The sequence below is a fragment of the Lagopus muta genome, chromosome 1 (genome assembly GCF_023343835.1).
Source record: "Lagopus muta isolate bLagMut1 chromosome 1, bLagMut1 primary, whole genome shotgun sequence".
Classification (NCBI taxonomy): Eukaryota; Metazoa; Chordata; class Aves; order Galliformes; family Phasianidae; genus Lagopus; species Lagopus muta.
This window is the reverse complement of record NC_064433.1, coordinates 116,729,970-116,751,991: the sequence shown is the minus strand read 5'-3', so window position 1 is coordinate 116,751,991 and position 22,022 is coordinate 116,729,970. Positions and strand designations below refer to the sequence as shown.

Sequence of the window (22,022 nt, the reverse complement as noted above, 5' to 3'; positions counted from 1 at the left end):
GAATTCAATCACTAGCTCCTTCCACTCCCCAAAATACTACCAAGAAACTCCTTAAATGTGTCTGTGTATAAATATATGTACATACACTTCATTACATGTACTGTGACTCTTCAAAGAGTCTGACATTTAGTCACATTCCTTTACTCTGAAATTAAGCTGCTTGCTGGAAGATGTTCAATAATACCATTGTGAACATGGCATGAGTGTGTTTGGGTGTGTGGTTCAATGGGAGGAACGTGCCATGCTCCTTTCTACATGCAAGAGGGAAGGGATTACAACACCCTTGTGTGTGAAGCATAACTCACACCGCAGTGGAATGCCTATTTATCTTTTAACCCATTCCCCTCTCATTATTGTTGAGTTGACTGTTCTTTTCTAGCCATTTCTCCACAGTGTTACTCTGAACCTGAGTATAAACTCAAGAAAAATGGAAATACCAGGGGATATAAAACCCATAACAGAGGGAAGAGACTTTCTTAATGAAAGCTTGTTCAGAGTCCTATACAACTAGTTGAAGAATGCTTAGGATTTGCTTTTTATTTGAAGTCCTTTATTGTCAGCAGTGCTTTTCACCTTAGAAAACAGGCATAGTTTTTTTCTCTCTGCTGGTTCACCTGAAGTTCTGTAGGGCACTGTTGTGGAATTACTCTGAGGCTGCTTTCTGCTAAACGAATCTTGAATGAGTCAGTTTTCTTTCCTTGTCGACTTCACTGCCTGCCAGTAAATTTCGCTTCTCCTGGGAAGTGCAGTTGTTGCAATAAAATTCAGTAAGCCTCCTTTTAGTTTAATTTAATATCAGTATGATGTTAGTGATCATACCACGTGTTAGACCATTGCTTAATATTTAGCACTTTGTTCTGAAACAACATGGCCAGAAACTAGCTTGTGTGTCCATGCCCCCTTAAAGAGCAGCAGGCTGAATTCTGCTGATGGAGACTGGAAGCATTGGTGTTCTTCCTTAGGTGGTACTGTCTACAGCATGTGCTAATGGAACGTAGAAGAATGTTGGTGACACGTGTGGAATGTATGTCACCACATTATTGGCTGTTTCACAGCAGGAGGATGTTCTGGAGTCACAGTTGTTGATCGTGCTTAATTTTTGGATGTTTGGTGTGACTGTGTTTTAAATGTTTAAAACGTGTTAGGGAGCACACGCCTCTTAGCTGCTAAGTACTGGCATGAGTGACATGTATATAATTATCTCACAAATATATATTCTACTTCAGATTTGCTTTAAAAACAACAAAAAAGTGTAGGTTGGATTACATGGGCCAAAGCATCTCTTATGCAAAATGGATGGGCTTGGCAGTGTGATTTCTACACTGGCCCAATATTTCAGCTCCTTTATCTTTAAGAACTGAATGATACTGATTTATACTTAATTGAGAGTCCTTAGCCCAGCATGAGGAAGCTGCCAAGACTTCTGAGAGCTGGACTATTGGTACGGCTGAGCAATGGCACAATACAAGAGAAGAATGTACTTGTTGAAAGAAGGAGCTGAAGGAATCGCATTACAATTATTTTTGCAAAGCAGCTGGATGAGCTGAATAGTCCTAAATTAATTTTGTTCTGAATACTAAGTTGTCTGAAAGGAGTAGGAGGGACCAATGGCTTGCAGTCTGTCTTTAATAGTGATGAGTTTTCAGTCCATGGTTGCTGACCCTATTGAAGCCTGTATCTTGTGTTAACAGAAAAATTGAGTTGTAATGTGTCAATGTGTAAATTTTATTAAAAAAAAAAATAGACAAAAGGATTGCACTTAGCAAGAAATAAGCTTTAGTCATCCACCCCCCCAACCCCTTGTTAAGGCTTGCTTGTATTACTGAATATTTGTTAAAATACTACTGTAATTTCTACTCTAGAATTTTAATACGGGTGAAAAATAAAATTTCCTAGTGAAGTTGTGAACTGATCACATGATTCTACAGACAAAATAAGTTACATTCCACTGAAGAGTGGAATATGCTCCAAACCTCTGAGTGGTATTTCTCTTTTGGCTTGAGATGTCACCATTTGTTTCTTTCAGTATTTTTTTCTCTTTCAAATGGATACTATTCCACTGTCTGATAATTCACATGACAATGGACGGTGGTCCTTCTCTAGCTATTCATTTTAATTGTTTATTTATCGAATGAAAGAGTATAAATTTCCTAGCAAAACAGATATAGTTTTAATATCCAGGACTTGGAATTTGCTTGTTGTGCAAAATGATAATGCCAGTTTAGTACAAAGTGAATCCAAAATGCATGCCCTCTGCATATTTTTAACTGGGCTGATAGTTACAATGTGTTTTCATTGTGCATTTCAGAATTGACAGATGGAACTGTTTACTCTGTCTACTCTTACTGATTTGCACGTGTAGGCTGCAATAACACAAGCTGGATTTACATTCTTGAACTTGCTAGTTGATGCCAGCATCAGCAGCGCAGCTTTTTTTTTTTTAACCACTGTTGGATTTGTGTTGGATGCATAATAAATCAACCAAAAGGGTGATTGTGTAACAATTTTTTGTTAAAATAATACATAATATTTGAAGCTTAATCCTTTGTATAGACTGAATGTCGATGTTACTTTTCACACTCTTTCATATTTGTCTCTTGTCTTAGGATGGATCAAATCTCAGTGCCAGCCAGCGAGCATACGCTCCAGAACAGTTGCAAAAGCAAGACAATCTTACTATTGATACTCAATACTATTTGTCACAGCAAATACATCCAGTAGTTGCTAGAATATGTGAGCCTATAGAGGGAATTGACTCTGTTCTTATTGCAACGTGGTTAGGTAAGTATTCTAACTTAAGCTTATTCAAGGAATTAAGAGACAAAGTGAGGAGTTTAAATGTGTATTTCATAACAGAAATGCTTCTGAAAATTAGTGCTTCTACAGTGAGCAGTAGTATGTGTTCTACAGTCTATAGAAAGCAATTTGGATTGTGGCTTTGTATGACTACAGCAGAGTAACATTTTTCAGGAGGTATTTATTAGCATGAACAGAATCTTACAATCCTTTTTCAGAATTGCAAATGTTTTATGTTCATATGACAGTACTGATGGTGTTCAATTACTATTACATGTTTCTAGGATTTTCTTAAGCTACTGAAGTAGTTCTCTGCAGTATGTACTCTCTAGCACTCTCTTGAGAAACCAGTCATAGTTGTACTGAAAGGATACAGTTTTTAGTAGTATGTAATTGAGGACTTTTTTTGCTAGAACTGACCTACTAGCAAATAGAAACAAAATGTTAGTAACAGTCTTCATTAATTCATACTGTTCAGGCAAACAGCCAAAAAAAGGCTATAAAAGGCTATAAAAAAATGTGAGTAATGCCAGTGAGCCATGAAATCAGCAGTTTTTATTAAAATGAGCAACAGGGAATTGCCCTTGTTAGAATTGTTTGTGCTTTTAAGAGAATGTTAAAGATATTTTTATACCCAGTTCTGATTGTCTTTTGTATCCCCTAGGCTTTTTACCTAGAAAGAGGGACAGGTGTTGAAAAATGTTTTACCATTCATTCAGGCATCTTTCCCTGAAAATATAATTCTTTCCCCGTAACCTTTTTTTGTGTTGTTTCCTCCTGAAAATGACTCACCAACAGGAACGATCTCTTTGATAAACAGAAATGTTGAGATCTCCCACACCTAGCCTGTCAGGTTTTAGAACTGTTACTCAGCGACATGGAAGAAGCCTGTTAACCTTGCTAATCTTTAAAAGAAGAGTTGGACCTCAGCATTATGTATCAGAGATGGCCAAGGTCCAAGAACTGGTCACTTAAAACCAACAGGCAGTGTCTTGCTCATCAGGACTGTTTACCTGGGACAAGGCATCTCTGTAGCTTCCTTACTTAGAGATGGTCCTCCTCGTTGTGGGGCTTATGGTTTGCATTTAAAATGTGCACAGTTAAGTCTTGTGGCTTCTCAAGAAGAGTGATTGCCATGAGAGGTCCTCATCTCCCAAGACAATCAGCTTTTTCCATCTCAGTTTCAAAAAAAATAAGAAAAGGTGGGAGTGGGGAAGGAAGGTCTGGGTGTTTTTCTTACTCTGGGAGTGTAGGCACGACAACCACAAATGTGGCTGTTTGATTGCAAGGCTGTGTCTTGTAGGTGTTGGTGTTGCTTCTCTAATGCCTTGAAGAGGTGTCAGCCCTACTTCACAAGTGCAGGCTGACCGTACAGATCTTTATGTGGCAGGGTCTCAGTATGCAACTTTCTCTTCATGTCAAGAACCAGCTATGTGCTATGCAAATCCGAGGAAGTCAAACAGTATTACATGTGTTAAAATTTTATAAGATGAAGAAAACTTGCACGTTTTTTAGGTGAGAGATTTAGATATGAAAGACTAGCTCCCTGCAGGCACCTAAATTAAGTGCCCAGATCTTAAGGCCTGTATGCCACTTGATAGCACGTGCTGTTTGCAGATGCCTATGCTGATTATTGTTCTATAGAACTTTCAAGACGAAAATGTTTTTTGTCATCTGTAATGGCATAATGCAGCTGAGAGTTTATTAATAGTCCACAGTTGTTAATCTGAAAACCTGTGTATGTCCTATTACAATCTTAGATGTGAAATGCACTTAGTTTGACCATGCTAAAAACATTATCTCCATCTCCGGCTTTGTTTTCTTGGGAGTGCATAAATTGAGCTTGAAGGTGAAGTCAGATCTTTCTCAAAACTGTTGCTCTACTTAGGTGTTTAGGTGCAGCACTTTATCAGAGTTGTGCTTAATTGTTGCAAGTTGAAGTTATTTTTCTGCTTTTTTTTCTGATGGTTATTGGAGGGATAGTCCAGTATGCTTGTTTCAAAGAAATGGAAAATAGATTCAAGTGTCCAAGACTAGAGCTGAGTTTAGTAAAACAAGCAAGTGCATTGTTGCTTTGTGTTCAGTTAGGCTTTTTAGGTAGTATTTTTATTGTTAACCAGCCAAATTCTTGTTATTTTTCTTATCTTTTTCTGTTTTGAAGAAGAAAGCTACTGTTCAACCTAGGTGTTTTATCTGTGGGCTGAAACGTGGTTGTGTTCTCATTTGTGTGTACCCTGATGCGATTTATCATGATATGTGGAGTATGTGTCCAGATGGGGAGAATGACTCTAACATTCTTGGTTTCATATTTGACAGTATCTCTTTATAAGGTGTATGTTTAATTGACAAGTCTTCATGTTAGTCTGAGTACATAAAATTGAGCTCAACTTAGGGAGACTTGGCTCACAGCAGAAAGATGAAAAGTTCTTTGTTCTGTCTGTGCTCCAAGTAAGTTATTTTAACTAAGCTATTTTAGACACTGAAGAACAAAAGCAAATAACCACACCTAAAAATTGCAGAGAGCTCTTTAAATGTCACATTCATTCACTATGGAATCGAGCTGAAAATTGTCTTTTGTTTTCGGACATTGTAGGAGGTCTGCCTAGCCTTTGAGAGATTGGAAATTCATTGTTTCTAAAAATGGGGAACTCATGGGCATACTCCTGCACTCTCTTTTTCTTGAAGTTCTCAGGGAAAAGCAGTGTCAAGATGAGGATTGTTGGGTTTTCAGAGGATAAGTAAAGTGTGAAATCTGATGAAAATAGCAGTCAATAAATGTGATCGTTTTCAATGCTTGGAGAACTCGTTTACGTCATCTTGAAGATATCCATAGGTTTTAAACATGAAGAATTCTATTGGCAGAATGCTTCTCTTAACATATTTAAAGTAGGCTTTATTGTTGTTAGGTAGATACTACTCATGATCTCAGAGAAATCCGCTGTTGTTTCTGTGATGTCAGAAATACCTACACGTTGTGGATGCAGTCAGTCAACCGTGGGATTTTCGTAGCTGTTCCTGCATGACATGCACTGCTGTGAAATGCAGAAGCTACTGGCCGCTGAAAAGGAATTCTGTCCTAGGCTGTTTCATGGTCTTCTGAAAGACCATGCTTTGCAAGCAGATGTGCATGTGGGTGCTCTGTAAGTTGTTTGATGCTTGAGTATTTCAGAGGAAGATCATCTAATTTTTGGTGGTCATTCCTGGGTCCTTCTGAAGCTTGCTGTTACGAGTGCTTCCCAGCGCTGCTTTCTCCTTGCTGCCAGGGTCTGCATGTTAACTCCTTTTTGTAAGAAGATTCCCTCTACCTTGTGGTACTAAGTCTATTTTTCTTCTTTAGTAGGTTCCATTACCAGTTAGCAGTTGCCCAGGTGGGCATTCCTGACAAAACCCAGAACAGTTGCATTTGCCTGGTGGCATGTAGGAGCCATGCAAGGTTCTGTATTCTTTCTTGCTTTTCTCACTCAAGGCAGTGAAGCAAGTGCACGGTGGTGGAAATGAAAATTAAAGCAATGCAAATCTCATGACAGTGAACTAGTCTAAACTATGAATTTTTGCTGTTTGTAGTCTTTTTCTTTGCAATGCTGTAGATGAACTTGGATGCTCAGACTCTCTATCCCTAGGTTTGTGTTTTTTGTGTAGTTTGCGGAGAAGAGGTGCCCTAATTGCGAAGGTTGGAATGCAAGGGAGGTTGTCACCTGCAGGTCTGTCTGCAGAGTGGAGGGATCCCTTCACAGCTGGGGGAAGTGGAGCCCCTGGAGAGTGACTTGTAGTCAAAATTATGAGCAGAGCAGGGCTGTCTTAGCGAGACTGAGCATTGAGAGGATTGCTGGAGCCTAACTGTGCTGGTTTAGGTGCAGGGAGCTGCCTGCCTGTATGCTTGCTTAGTGTACCACACCAGAGCTGGGAAGGCAGTCCGGTGAAGCATCTTCCTTCCAGGAGCGGGAGGATGCCTTTCACGTAAGGCTGACAAAATGCAGCAGCAAAGCCAGAACGTCTTCGGCGCCCCGGCTGGGAGCCTGGCAGGGAAGTTAGGCGCGGCCGGGCCTCTGGGTGGCAGCACCGCACACTCTTTGCGCCGTGTCACGGAGCGCCTGGAGCCGGGCCTCGGGCCGGGAAACTTCGGGGCTTTCTGGCGAACCTGCCTTTAAAACACAGAATCCGTGGACAAGCAAGCAAGCAACTCTCAGGCTTTTGCTTAAAATAATAATAATAATAAAATAAAATAAAAATCAGTGGAAAAAAGACATAGCGCTTTTGTTATCTGAGTGTTTCCTTCAGAGCTGGAACTTGGCGATTCTTTCACTTTTTTTTTTATGTTTGTCGCTTCTGTTCTCCTGGGAGGGTGCAGAGGTGGCAGTGGTAGCCTGTGTAAAGTCTAAAAAAAAAACCAACACATCTGCAGAATTTTTTTTTTCAATATTGCGATTAGTGAAATACACCTGCCTGCCTTTCAGCATATGGAGTGGGGTTTTTTTTGCTTACCAAATAACAAACGTTTTAATAATGCTATGAAATGATTCAGGAACAACTTTTAGAACTTTCCTCTATTATTTACTTGTGTAGCATTTTTAGCACTACGGATTTTTTCTTTCATCAGGAAGGTAACTGTGGAGTTCTGGTCAGATCAGAACACTTACCTGTGGCATAGGGAATTCTGTGATAGCCCCAAAGCCCCTTGGCTTTCTCTTGATGTCAGAGAAGACAAGAATTCAAAGAAGTTCACTAACTTGTTTCATTCTATCAAACTAAAATAAAAAATATTTTAAAAACAAAACAACACAAAAAAAACCACTTTTTTTTCCCATGTATTAGACATGTTTTGTTTTCCAAATGCTGCATTATGCCCAGTATGACCTGTGTGTGTCCCCCCAAAAGGAGACAAGTTGGCAAGCTGAAATGGATTAATTGAATGAACTAACTATTCCTGAAAGGATATAGTAGAAAAATAGATCCCAATTGCAGAAGATAATTGCAGAAGGCATGTTCTTTAAAAGCCTGATTTGTAGTCTCGGATTTCATTGGGGATGTTTGCACACTGAATGTGAGATACGCACAGGAGTCATCACAATACTTTTTCTTGTTGGTTTTTTTTTTTGGTTGTTTGTTTGTTTTTTCTTTTCCCAGCCAAAACAGCTGAGAAAGTTCACATATGGGTTCACATATTCAGCTTCTTAGAATGGATAATATATATTTTCTTCATGTTAAATTATTACAAAATATCTGTATGCTTATTGGTTCTCACCATTTTAAGTGAATATTGGGAAAGTACAGTTGAGCAGATTTTCTCTCCGTATTTCCTTAGGGAACTATTTCGCTTTACTGCTGCATTTGGGAAACTACCAAAAATAGATTTTTAACTGAATGTTAATGGCACCTGTATTGTAAAGTTGCAGTGATCGCTTCTCATTCCAGTTCCAATCACAGTGATCTGTGAATTTTTATTTTTATTCACCATCTTCATTTTTAAAACAGAAAGTGTATTCCCACCATTTTTTTCCAAAACTAATAAACAAAAGCAAATTAAAAATAAAATTAAAAAAAAAAAAAAGCAAAAAAGCAACCCTGCAGCCCTATAGGGTTGTTTTGTAGTTGTTTGGTTGTGTTTTTTTGGGTGGGAGTGTGTGGGGGGGGTGAGGGATGAGGTTGTACCATATGTATTAATATATGTATTAAAGTGTAAAATATGCTATTACCACTAAGTTTTTTTTTTTGTTTTTTTGTTTTTTTTTTGCTTTATCTGCTCTTTCTTTCAAAGAATTGTAGAGAATAGCATTAAAAGTTTAAGAACCACTTTGAGACTAAATATTAGCCCTATGCACTAACATTTGTTTCTATTCATAAAAGTAAAATTGGAAAATATTTATTACATTTTAGTGAAAACTCTTGTTTTTTCAAGTTAATCTTGTCTGTCGATGTAATTTTTTCCTCTCCTAGAATTTGTCATATAGCTGTAAAGTAGAAATTCAGAATCATGATAGTAAAGTTACAGATATCAAACATTTTAGGTAGAGGCAATCTGTATGTGCTTGTATAGCACAACTGTTTTGTGCATGCAGTAATACTTGTCCTGAGTGGCTGAATACTGTACCCAAACATTTTCTTTAAGTCTCTCAGTACAGAGCTTATGAGGAACTGTAAAATCAAGCTTCACTTTTTATTTGTAATCTTTCATACTTTTTCTCTGGCAATTCTTACATGTACTAAAATTCACATATGATGTAGGCTGATGCATGGTAAGCTTTTAGTTGCCTTAATTTATCTTTCTTAAAAGTATTATTTTCTTACTGGCTCTCACAATTTTTGATTGAATATTGGAAAAATACAGTTGAGCGAAATTTCTATATATTTTCTTTAGGGGGCTGTTTTGCTCTGCTACTGCTTTTGGGAAAGTAGTCTCTTTTTTTTTTTTTTTTTTTTTTAATTGTTTCTCTTTGATCCTTTCTTATTATTTTTAAAGTAAGCCGTAGTTTTCTACACATTTTTTTTCCACGCTCTTTAGGTGATTCTTTTCTATCATGTGCTATTTACTAGAGTTAAAAATAAAATCACAAAGCAGCAGCAGTAAGAACAACAGAAAAAGTCATGGGTGGAATAAATGGACTTTTTGAAAGGTTGAACATAACAAAGGATGACAAAAAAATGAGGATTTTTATTAAATTTACTTTGGCAGTCTTATTCCTAGGGTAGTGAACTTCGTGCTTGCTTGCTTATTTACTTATTTGTGGTTGAATCAGTATTTTTAGGATCTCTTTTGTGTATTTATTTGTTTAAAATCCCGAGTTCTGGCAATCAGAAATAAAGCATTTTCTCTCCAGCGCTGTCGTTTTAAATGCTGCTGCTGAATTTTAACCACTGCATTAGATTGAAACCTACATGCTGTTAACCACTGAGCCAAAATGAAATCGACCACTGCATTGAAATCAGAGTTGGCAGTTGTATACGGACTTGAAGGAGTTGGTAATAGCAGTGCACCCGTGTTTCTTTAATGGGGTTTTTATTCTCTGTTTTCAGTTTTAATGGTGCCGTTTTGATTTAAAGACTGTTTCTTAATAATGATGCACATTTTTATTGAAATATTTTCAATGTAACTTAAGAAGAAAATAACAATAAAGCCATCCTAGGAGTGGTTTCCTCAGAAACAGAATGTTCTGTCGCATACTCCCATGATAATGCAACGTGCTTGCTTTATTTATAAAGCAATCTTGCGTAAGAAGATAAGTGAGAAGATTTCTTCATGTTTTGTGAACCTTTATTTGTGGTTAAAAATTGTAAAATGTGTTTGTATTTATAGAGCAGTGTTTGCTAAAGAGAGATTTTCAGCTTTTGAATTTACATTTTGTAACTTTCTTTTCACTCTGCTTCACCAAGCATATGAAAAATGAGCCTACTTGCATGGTTGACCTCTGAGTCTTTTGAAATTTTTGTTTCTTATTAATAGGACTGGATCCCTCCCAATTCAGAGTCCATCACCATTACCATAAAGATGAGGAGAACGATGCCTTGGTTGGTGGCCCAGCTCAGCTCACTGATGAGGAGAAATATAGGGACTGTGAAAGATTCAAGTTTTGCTGCCTCAAGTGTGGAACAGAGAATATTTATGACAATGTCTTTGACTGTTCGGTTCGTTTTCAATGTTTTATTTCTCTTTATTGGTGAGGGGGAAAATAGTGTAGAGGAAAAGGCTTTTGAGAGAGCATTTGTATGATGTAGGAGAAGTTACCATATTGCTGAAGGACTGTTGTTTATATGTTTGGAACAGAAATCTGCTGATAAGACAGTGTAGAAATATTTCTCCCATTTTTGTATTTCAGCTAGGAGTAGTGCAGTCTAGGAGAACGTGTGAGATAAGCTGGCTTCATTAATCTGTTTGCCCACATTCATGAATGATTGTTAACTGTAACTTTTTAAGACATCCTTATCTTAACACCTGAGTAACTTCCAGTTCCCTGTTTAATGAAACTTTCATGTAGCTATGGCAATTTCTTATCCTAAATCATACTAATTGGAACAAAGTGGTTTTGAAATTTCTGTTTATCTTTTTACATCCCACTTCCTTTCTTCGCAGTAAGGCTTTTCTATGTTATCTTTCCTTCTGTCTTTGTATATCGAACATAAAAAGTCACGGGGGTGCATTCTTGTGGAGAAGTTCTGCCAAAAAATGTATCTGGGACCTTGGATCACAACTTGAAATAGGGCCAAGTATTTAACTCTCCAGCAATGTTATGCATATATTAGTCATTGGCAAATTAGCGAGCCTCTGAGTAGTGAAAACCTTGAAACTCAAAGCAAATAAATCTTTTATCTAAATTAAAAGTAATTATTTTAAGTTAATTTGGACAAACAGCAGATGTTTTGCATTTTTTTGAATCAAAATAAAGCAGTCTTTGGAAGCAAGTAAGATGAAAAGGCACACAAATCGAGTGATGCTATGTAAATCCTTGACTTTTGCTCATTACAGCTGTAAATAAAACAGTTAATTGCACGTAGGCTTGACAACTTGCAGATGGGCTAACTGGAGAGATGGAGAGAAATGGATGTCAAACTCTTTATATACATATATGTATATGTGTGTGTATATATAAATATATATATATTCATATACACACACACACATTTTATACATAAACGTAAAAAATATTCTACACAATTATTTAGTGGGAGTATTTTGTGTTGTGGGTGTTTAGCCAAGATGGTTCAGAATAGCCTAAGTGTTAAGTTGTAAATGGAAAGAAAACTTTTTACATAGTGTTACAAATATCCAACCTAACAGGTTTTTGTTATTTCAGTGAGAATTTTACTGAATTAAATTTCAGCACTTCACATACTGCTTTTAGGTTCTGAAATCTTAATGTTTGCCATTCAAAGGTTTCAGAACTATATGAGATGCTGTCGAACTCTAGGAGCTGTTCTTTGCACTTTGGGAGGATAAAAAATGATCTCCTTGTTGTTTTGCAACAAGGCTTGTCTCTGCAGCCACACTGGTAATCTATAATTGGTATCTGTAAGGTGGATTTCGGTGTTCTGATTAGTAGCTTCAGGCAAAACTTCAGTCTCCCTGATGAAACATAATTTGTTGAATGATTAATTTTGTAGCAGATGAAGAAGCATCATCTCCAGAAGATCTTTCATTGAAAAGAGATTTGGAAAACTGTCCTATCAGACAAGTCTTTATATGGATGTGGCCAACTGTGGTGGGAAGAAAGAAAGACTAGAGAGTAGAGATTTAATTGGAAAAATAAAGACCTTTAAGATAAATATATTTTTTTTTGCATGAGGTGTTATGTGTAAACTTTTGCTGCTATTATCTGCTGTCGTCATGTATATTTTTGCATTTCTTTTTTTCAGGGGCGATTTATTGAGCCCAGCTTGCAAAGGTGCAGTAAGAGTGAATGTGAAGAGTCTCCTTTCAACCACGTGGTTCAAATGAGCAACAAATTACTCTTGGATATTAGACGCCACCAAAAAAGATACTACAGTGTAAGTATTCAGAAAATATTCTTCCATAAGAAATGAGTTGTCTAAGTGGTCTTGAATTTAGCAGCTATCTCACTTTTTTTGATAAAGTATAAATTAGTGCGGTTGCAAAACTCAACTTTATGAAAAGGAAACTATCAGTTAATGATGTTTAAATTATTAATTTAGGTTATTTTTCCCATTTCTGTCTTAAGTCAAAATAGTCAGGTACATATATGTATGTATATAACGTTTTGTAACAGTGTTTGTCAGCATTACTACAGATGAAGGAGCTCATTGCTTTCCCAATGGTTGGCATTGTGTGGCATTACTGAACAAATAGTGCTGTGTAATATTTGCATTTCCCATCTTTCCACTGACCAAAGAACTAACAGGTTAGGAAAAATATACCTTGATTTTTAAATTATATTAATATTTTTGGCATCTCTAATATGCTGGAAAGATTGTGTTTTGTGAATTATCATCTGTCCATTTTGGTGAAATTTTCATGGAATTCCACATAACTTCTTTTAATATGTAGTTGTCTAACACAGAGCCTTTTTTCACAGCCCTCAGATCAGCATCATTTTTGAAAGAACTCCTAACCTTTGGATGCTTATAACCTTTGATATATTTAAAAATTATTTTTGAAATTTTGACCTGTAAATGAAAGGCCAGCCTAATTTGTGGTTTGTTTTCTTAGATATTACAAAATATTTTTTCAGATGGCAGCTAAAATGCAGAGCATTAGCATAGTAGTTTTGTTTTAATTATGGTTTAATACTAAGCGCACATCTTATGTGGTTTTTTTTTTCCTTCTGTATTAATTCCTATTGCAATTCTAAATAAATGTTTTCTGATATGTTTTCTGGAAATGTGATGTATTCAGAAGGTATAAGTGTGTCTTTTGAAGATCACTGCATCAAAAAGAGCTTTCTTAGACTATTTAAATTCATAGTAGTTCTTAAGGTAGGACTGATTGTTCCTTCGCACTGAAATTAAGGGTAAATCATTTAGGTGGGTAAAGTTATTAAATGTGAAATCTTGCATTTTTGCCAAGTCCATCTGACTGCAAAACTTTCATTCACATGACATTACTATAAATACTGCATTATAAAGTATGTTTATATAATAGGTCAAGGTTATATATAAAAGACTACTTTTATATAAAGTTCTGCTCTGATTAATTTTTTTAGATTTCAGTATATGTACATTTGATGTCATGTATGAACATTATGATAATACACAAGTCAAATGCTAAGGAATTCTTGGTATATAAAGTACTGGAAAGATAGGCATGATATGTGCAGTAATAAACTCCATGTATAAAGGAAGATTTAAGGACAGGAAGAAGTATTGTTTCTGAAGAATTCTAAAGAATGAAAAATGCTGTAATATTTTACTCTGTTCTCTAGCTTTTGATTTTTGTTTGGTTTTAAGGCCAAGCCGTGAACCGAACTCTGAAATGTTTCAATATTGAACATTGTAATTTATTTATATTCTATTAAAATCTGCCGTGTATCTGTCTACCTAGTATATATCATAATAAAGTGTCCTCCAAGAGGAATTTACTTACGCTTGTAAATGGAGGCTTTACAAACCTGATTATGTTTTCAGCGCTGAGATCTTACTTTTAACCTCATAATTATCAGTTAGCTCTAATAATGATGTTTAATACTACTTTTAACTGTGGAATACATTCAAACTCCAGAAATGTGAGTTTATTTTATTGTTAAGAGAAGTTTTGAAACTGCACAATGATTTTCATTAAAAAAGAAGGGCTTTCCACTGAGCTGGGCAAGAAAACTTTTTGTCCCGTTAGCTCTTAGAAAAGCAGGTGCTCTGAGCTTTGGTATACTTCTTTCATCAAGTACGTGTAGTGACTGTGTAACAGCTGGAGTTGAAATTTGTCAAATGGATGTTTGCACTAATACATATAATCCTATAAACTATAATGGCACACTCAGAAGTAGTGTGGCAAAGTACCATCTGAACAAAACATTTGACTTAACTTTGAGACACTTAAGTCTCCTCTTGTAGTTGTTGTACCTGAGAGGCTCAGAAGTGTCAGTTTAAATAGACAAATACTGTGATTAACTTTGTCACTCCATCTATTTCAGTATGTATATATTTTTAGATAATACTTTTCTTTGTATGTTGGTGAAATGACCCACAATACAAAAAAAAAAAACAAAGTTCATAAATAATATTTTTTTAACCCTCAAAATAATGAGCTGCTTTTTATGAAGTTACTCTTAGCAGGAGTCTTTTGCCCCTATCCACAGCTTGCAGAAATGAATAAGCTTACTTTTTTTTCGGCAGGCTTTGAATGAGATTTTTTTTTTTCAGGGTTTAGAATCATTGCATTTTGTTTCCCTATCTATTGAAATGCTTCCATATGTAGCTATATGACCTTAGAAAGGGGATGCCTTAACGTGTAAAAGTGCAAAATATACTTGGTCTTTTTGGTGGGTGGAGTTGATAAATAAGTAAATATACTGGTGATGTACTTCCTTCCTTTAAAACGGTGCAAGTCTAAGTGCACAAATATAATTTTGTAAGGTTGCTACAATACCACTGCTTTTGTAAATTATTTACCTTTATGTAATTTCTTTTCTTCAGTCCTTTTTCCCATTGAAACATTTAAATCTTTTATTTGTGTTCTAAAACACAAGTGCCATTACTCCAGTATTTTTGGCTTTCTTAATAGTATTAACAATATCATTTTTGAGAACCCTACTCGTAATTGTAAATATCTTTAAAAATGACATGCAAATATTTCTTTTCAGAAATGCATTATTCTTTGAGAGATTGATTCTGTTGTGTGGTGTGTGAGTTTTTTTTTTTTATCCTGCTTCAGAAGAGCAAATAGATGAAAAGAGAGAGAAACGCTAGCTAATCTAAATTGGGAAATGAAGAGGGCTTTTTTAAGCATGAAAATTTCATCATCTTGTCAGCTGGCAGAATGCCTGCTGTGTGGATTCACAAAGGCTAAGAATTACACTTTCATGAAATTTTCCTCACTAACTGCCCTGGTTAATTTGAAAGATAACCCACTGTTCTAATTCATTCCTCAATTGGGCGGTGCAGATTTTATCTTTGATCTGACAAAGCATTTGTGTTAATCGTTTTGGCCCTCTACTAGACACTCTTGGGATTGTGCTTTTACAATAAATGTGTCTGTGATAGCTCTTTAGTCTATTATACTTACAATAGATCCATAGAACTGGTAATTAATTCTGTACTGCTTTGGAAATGGGGAAGAATAGGTGTAGCTCTGTCAAGTGCTGCTGGGAAGTTTGTTTAGCTAGTTCATTTTTGAAGTGTTACCCTCAGCCATCAATGAAGCATCCGTGCTAGAGAATGGCTGAAGGCTGAAATATGCAAGCATAAATGGAAAAAGTGACCAATTGCTGTGCTGGAGAGTTTCATATAATTTATAGTAAGAGGATCTAATTATGATGCAAACTGCTTAATGTTTCCCACTGGAAATATTCATTTTATTTCAAGCATTTGGTAAATAAACACCAACTCTTTTAAAAATCTCTCTAAAAAATCAGTGTTCATATCCATAAAAATTAATCCCCTGTCTTGTTTAGCTGTTAGTTTTGCTGACTGAAAGGAACTGAATAAAAAGTCTGTGTTGTATACATCTGAGTGGTATCAGAATCACAGCTGAATTGGATGGACTCTCAAGCTGTAGTCCTTGAATCACAAGTTTTTTTTAACTTGTTTCTAGGTATGCATGCACAGTATTAGTAGTAGTATAGGCTAAAGCCTGTTTTAATATCGATTTTTTTCTGTGGTGTTTAGTTAGCATATGGCATCTTCAGATCTTTCTGTCTTTTCAGAATGCAAATTTAAAAGGGTTATGGTGTTTTTTTAAATTGTTTTTTTGTTGTCGTTGTTTTTTTTAACATTGAGAAAATCTTGGCCCTGCCTTTATTACACTGCCTTTGTTTTAGTCTTTCTAGTAGACCACTCTAACCCACAGACAGAAGTGAGTTTGAAGGCTATTGAACACTGCTAAATAACTTTATACTGTTCAGCTGCGAAAATGCAGTGCTCAATAGCCCTCAAAATTTCTCATTTCTTACCTGTGGTGGGGTAGTCTACTGCTTGCACATTAGGTCGCAGTATAAAAGCATGTTAGTACACTTGTTCAAGGTCTTTGAATCATTATTTTATGTATGTATATGTATATTCCTTGTTTTGATTATTGTATATGTATGTTCTTGGGTTTTGTGTCAGTATTTTATGCATTTAAAAAGTAAAAGATTTATAAACAAGATAATATTATAAGAGGCTGTAGCCTTCATACAGGGTTTGGGGGTAGCATGGCATATTCGCTTAAGAGAACAAAAATGACAGAGCTCATTGTGGACCTGGAGTCTCCCACACTGCAATCATGTGTATTGCCAACAACCCACAGGTGTACACCACATGAACAGGTGAAAATATGATTGTGGATGGTGGTGATGACTTTTGTAATCATGCTTTCGGAACAGCTATGTATTGAAAGCCCTTTTTGTTTGGTGGGTGGGTCGGGGTAAGAAGCTTCTTTGGATTGAAGGAAAGGTCTTTAGTAGTGGCAGTAGTACAGTATTTTAAATATTGTTGTGCTGCTAATACTAGCAGAATATGGACACCTAATAAAGAGTGTGTAGAGCCAGAAAACAGAAGGAATCATTACACCAATTGATGTGGCAGACACAATCAGATAGCTAAAAGCTGCTGTCCAATTATCTCCAATGATTATTTTGGGAGTTCTTCCTGTTTGTGTATAAATGGATATCTGATTCTCTTCCAAGCTTGAAATTGTATCACTGTCATTTTAGTTTATATATACAGAAACTGAGACATTTATTTTTAGTATTGAAAGCTTCCAAGTCAAGACAAAATGGAAAGGAATTGGAGTGCGCGATAAAAGATGAATGTGATTCCATGCACAACTTACTGGGAACTCAAGAGAGGGAAGGGAAGCTGGCACCAAGAATTCTCAAGGATGTTTTCCTCCACCCCACAGTAGTATTTTCTGATCCATTTCTTGAATGTGGTTGACAAATGGGTTGTACTTAAAATCATGTTTTGGTTAACCAAGAGGAGATTAGAAGCATCTTAATTATTGAACACCACCAGTATTCTACTACGTGAAAGCATTATATATGTCTTTACAGACACAATTTATACTTAACTGCATAATGAAAGGTAGCTCTTTGGTCACCATGTATAGTGCGTTTTGGGGATGAGTAAGCAGTTATTTGTCACAGCACTCATGGTATCTATTAACTGAGATTGATTCGCTATTACTGCAACTTCTGCCCTGTAAAGGAATTGTTTGTTTTAGACTTGCAGCATCAATATGATTTTTAGTGAAGTGTTTCAAAGTAATGATCGATATACCTATACAAAAGGTTTAACTCTCTTCATTGGATTTTACTAGCCGTGACGGACATGCATCCATCTCCCTGATGGCTGAGCGAAATTGAGTGCAACTCTATGAACTCAGAATTTCAGCCACTGAGAATGAGTGAAATCTGCAGAGGAATAGTGTCTGTTTGCTGATGCTTATTTTAGTGCTTAGTCCACAGTCAGGTCCCTTGCCAGAGAAGACTCTTAGCAGATACATCTCTCTGCTAACTGGAGAAAATGCTTCCCAGGTTAGCCACGGCATGGAACAGGTCCTAAGAAATGCAGATTGCCTCAATAGAATAAAACCAACTTTGTAATTTCCTCTGTAGGTAGAACACAGGAATGTAAGGGCTTATTATCACAATAATTTATCTGCTTAGGCTTATGAATGGCAGTAATGTGTAGATCATGTTACAGGAAATGTGCCCACAGGTAAATATGGTTGTGGTTGTGATTGCCACCAAGTGTGTAATGTTTACCTAGGTGATTGAATCACTTCTCTAATAACAAGATGTTGCTGTCTTCAAAGGATTATGGAAAGCACTTTGAAGGTACTCTGTTGGAACTGATCTGTTGCCACAGTAGAAACAATGATGAATTTTGGTAGCACTTGGGAAGCATGTCTTGCTGTAATACGGTTATGGTTGCAACTCTCTCTTGTCTAGCTTTAAACTGAGCACAAAATAAAGTAGCTTTGGTGTGCCAACTGCAGTACTTATTACGATATTCTGTAGTCCAGAATGTAAAAGTTTGGGTGAATTTCTGCAGCCCATAGATAGATCTGCCACAACTGCGTTACATTAAGTGCCTGAGCAAGCTACTTTGAGAATGAGAGTGAACGAGTACATCCTTTGTTGAACATCTTGGAATGACAGAAGTGTTAGGATGCTTCGTGGCATTATAGGTTTTGCTTATTCTGAGACTACTTTAATGACATTATAAATCACAAGGCGATTCATGACAAATCGCTGGTCTTGACAAGATCAATGTTGATCTTTCTCCTTTCTGTGGTAGTTTCAGAGATGGCCATTTTCAATCCGTTTAGATTGCTGTTGCTTTTAATTTAAATCCAAATGCAGTTTTGGATGGAGAAGCATTCTTACTAGTTTCCAATTAGAGATATTAGAAGAAGTGGAAGCTCGTCTCAACTAAGACTTAAAGGAATATTTAAAACCATCAGTTCTTATGGGATTTTGATGCAGTTCATGCATTATACTAAGTTGGGACAATAGGTATCAACTAATAAATTAAGTCTGCATTATTATACATGAAATTTTAATACAAACGAATGTGTTATAACCAGTTTGCTAGAATATGACACAGAATTGTCTCTTGATATTGAATACTTGATGCTAGTTGGTATATGTACAATAGTAATCACAGAAATATTGGTTTAACTGTTACAATTTTTGTTGACCCTCTAGTATCAGATCAGCCAATAATTACACTGTTCAAGCACATAGCATACTCCAGAGAGCCAAAGTTAAAACCAGAAGTTAAATAGACTACAGATTCTCTGAACGTAGTTGTTTTTTACAAGAATAGGTTTATTTGACATTTCTGACCTAAAAATGTTGTGATAATCAGAAATGTGTTCTTAGGAGTTGCTTAGGAGGTATATAGAAATCTATAGTCGAACAAGAATTTTAGAAATTGAAACATCTTGATTTGAGTGTTTTGTTTAAAAAGCTACAGTGGATCCATCCGTGGTAATTCAGTTGAGTGACACATAAAAATATGGAATGTTTTCTAATAATTGCATGAAAAACTAAGTCACCTGTCCTGAAGTTTCTTAGTCTTTTTTGTGAACCAACCCTCAATTTTACACGAAAGCTTAAATTATTATTATTTTTTATTATTATTTGGGAAGCTAAACTGTATTTGGTGCAGGGTATACTTTCTTTGGCAAACGTTTTTGTTTGTTACTGTCTTTCGTAGTCCACATTCCTGAAAGTTATTGAATAACAATGTCACTGAGGATAGGAGGTGGCAGAAAGCACATGCAGAAGTGCACCAGAAGCTTCAACTATGTTTTCTTTAGCATGCTTTGCTTTGCATTGTGGGGATGGTTCTTGTAGATGCTTGTTTCTTCACTCTTAGCTGTTAAAAGACTTATTTCAATTTTTTTGTTTAAAGTAGTTAAACGTGTCAGAAAATATTTCTGTTATCTTCTAGTCACTTCTCTGCTTCTTAGTAAAATATTTTTTTAAGGAATTAAACAAGTTATACCTCAACAGACGTGATTCCCATATTTGAAATCTCATGATAACAAGGCTGTGGTACAAAATGGGCTTTGACCTACTTGTAGTGCCCTCTGAATAGGCTTTTGTGTCGTTGAAGCTCAGCAGTCAGGTTGGTTACGTATCTGTTTCGATCGTTTTCATTAAATGGCATCTGCTGATGGACTTTACCACTAATTTCTTACTGAGTTATAAACATGAGTTACTCTATTTTTGTTCATAGGAGCATGCTTTTGTACTACTACCTTTTGTAAATTGAGCCTGAACAGTTGTCAGCTTTGCCTGTGCTTTAGCACCTTGTGTTCTGTGATGCACACTGGTTTAAATACCCTTTTATTGCTGAAGATGAACATCTCTTCCCTATTTTCATGCCATGCAGTTTATTTTATCTTCCACAGCTGTGGCATTTCATAGTGGGGGGAAAAAAAGCTCTGTAGTCCTGCTAAAACTGTTACAGCAGCTAAATAACAAAGGCTATTGTCTTGTTCATTTTCTTTCATTTGAAGAATTTCAGCTATCCAAGTGTCTTCAGCCCAGCCATTGTTAGGCTTTAAATCCTCAAATGTATGAAAGAAACACTTCTGAGGTTTTCCAAAGGTATACCAAATTTCTACAGAGAATAACAGGATTGTTTGGGTTGGAAGATGGTTTAATTCAACTTAAATTCAACTCCATTTAATTCAATTCAATTTAATTCCATGAGGAGGGAAATCTTCCACTGCACCATAAAAATTCAGACTCTGCAGAAGTTAGCAAGTAACTGCTCTTTTTCTCGGGAACAAAATCATTATCTTTTCAGATGCCCTTACAAGAGAGGCATTGAAAATTCACACTGCTGAGAGATCTCAAGATAGAAATAAATGTTTCTTCAGAAACAAAACTCATTCCATCCAAAAATAAAAGCTCTCAGTTTCAGAGTTGTAGCACATACTCTGAATGTCTTTACCCTATACAACAGAATAAGTGAAAAGTTGATGTTTAAAGATGTTGGGTTTTGGTTGTTTTTTTGTCTTTGTTTTGTTGTTTTTTTGGCTTTTTTTTTAATGCTTGTCTAGAAAGGAATACTTCTTTGTCTCATCTTTTTCCTTTTTGTACTCGTGGCTACAGGGCAGATGTGGAAAACAATGAAGGATGAACTCCAAGGGGTTTTCTTCAAGTAACCTGCCCAGTCAACATCATCATCCCAGAGATTTATTTAATTGGTGTTTTTTCTTGTGTTCTTTTTTTCCTTCATCACTTGCTTTACTTGTCTTTGAAGATTATAGACGTGGATGGGTTGAAGAGAAAGATTTAGTAATAACTAGCTTTCGTTTCCTAATGAAAATATGGTCAGTATAGCAATATTCTTCCTTTTCCCCCTATTTGATGGAGATTTCTTTACTCATGCCTTCAGTTTGAATGAGCTTATTTTTGCTCTCTGCCAACGATGTGAAAGATTGAACATTGCGCATATCTTACAGCTGGTATATCTTAATTATTATTTAAATTTTTACTGGATTTGGAAGAATTATCTGAAAGGACAAAATAGGAGGTGGAGTCAAGTGGAAGTATATCCTCATCAGCTCTGCAGTCAGCCCCCATTCCTTCGAGTGCAAGGCAACCCAGCTGTGAGGATTGCTGGTCACACTCTCATCAGAGAGAGAGAGAGAGAGAGAGAGAGAGAAAATTAGCAAGACAAAATTCCTCTCTATCAATCCTACCCTTACACAAATTCAGACTTCTGAGCTCCCATACGTGAGAGTGTAACTTAATTTCCAAATTACATGATGAAAGCACATCTGTCCCAAAATTAATACCTCTTGAGAATATCATAATTGTATATACTGAAAATAATTAGTATCTGTAATTTGCAAGTCATAAATGTCTAATTTTTAGCGAAGTTGTTTGTTTCCATTTAAGATAAATTCTCAATTTAATATCCAAAGCAACATACGACTGTACCACAGGGAAGCTAGAATTGTTTCAAAATGGAGAACCCCCTTGCCCCCCAAAACACAAAGAAAGCAAATGATGAATTCTGTTGCATGATACTACATTTTTTTCCCTGAAAACTGGTAATTCATGTAATTCGTTGTTATTTGGTAATGCATATTTTTTCTCATATTGAAGCAATTCTTGATG

At 36.1% G+C, this 22,022-nt stretch overlaps 1 protein-coding gene across 2 annotated transcripts in view; it reads left to right on the top strand.

Annotated features, from left to right (window-relative positions):
• Positions 1–22,022, top strand: part of POLA1 (DNA polymerase alpha 1, catalytic subunit) — a 192,996-nt gene that overhangs the window by 78,660 nt on the left and 92,314 nt on the right. For both annotated transcript variants that reach the window (XM_048933783.1, XM_048933782.1), the window contains exons 32-34: positions 2,607–2,781; positions 10,235–10,416; positions 12,142–12,273. In XM_048933783.1, the coding sequence (XP_048789740.1) occupies positions 2,607–2,781; positions 10,235–10,416; positions 12,142–12,273 (489 nt within the window). The remainder of the gene's footprint in view (positions 1–2,606; positions 2,782–10,234; positions 10,417–12,141; positions 12,274–22,022) is intronic.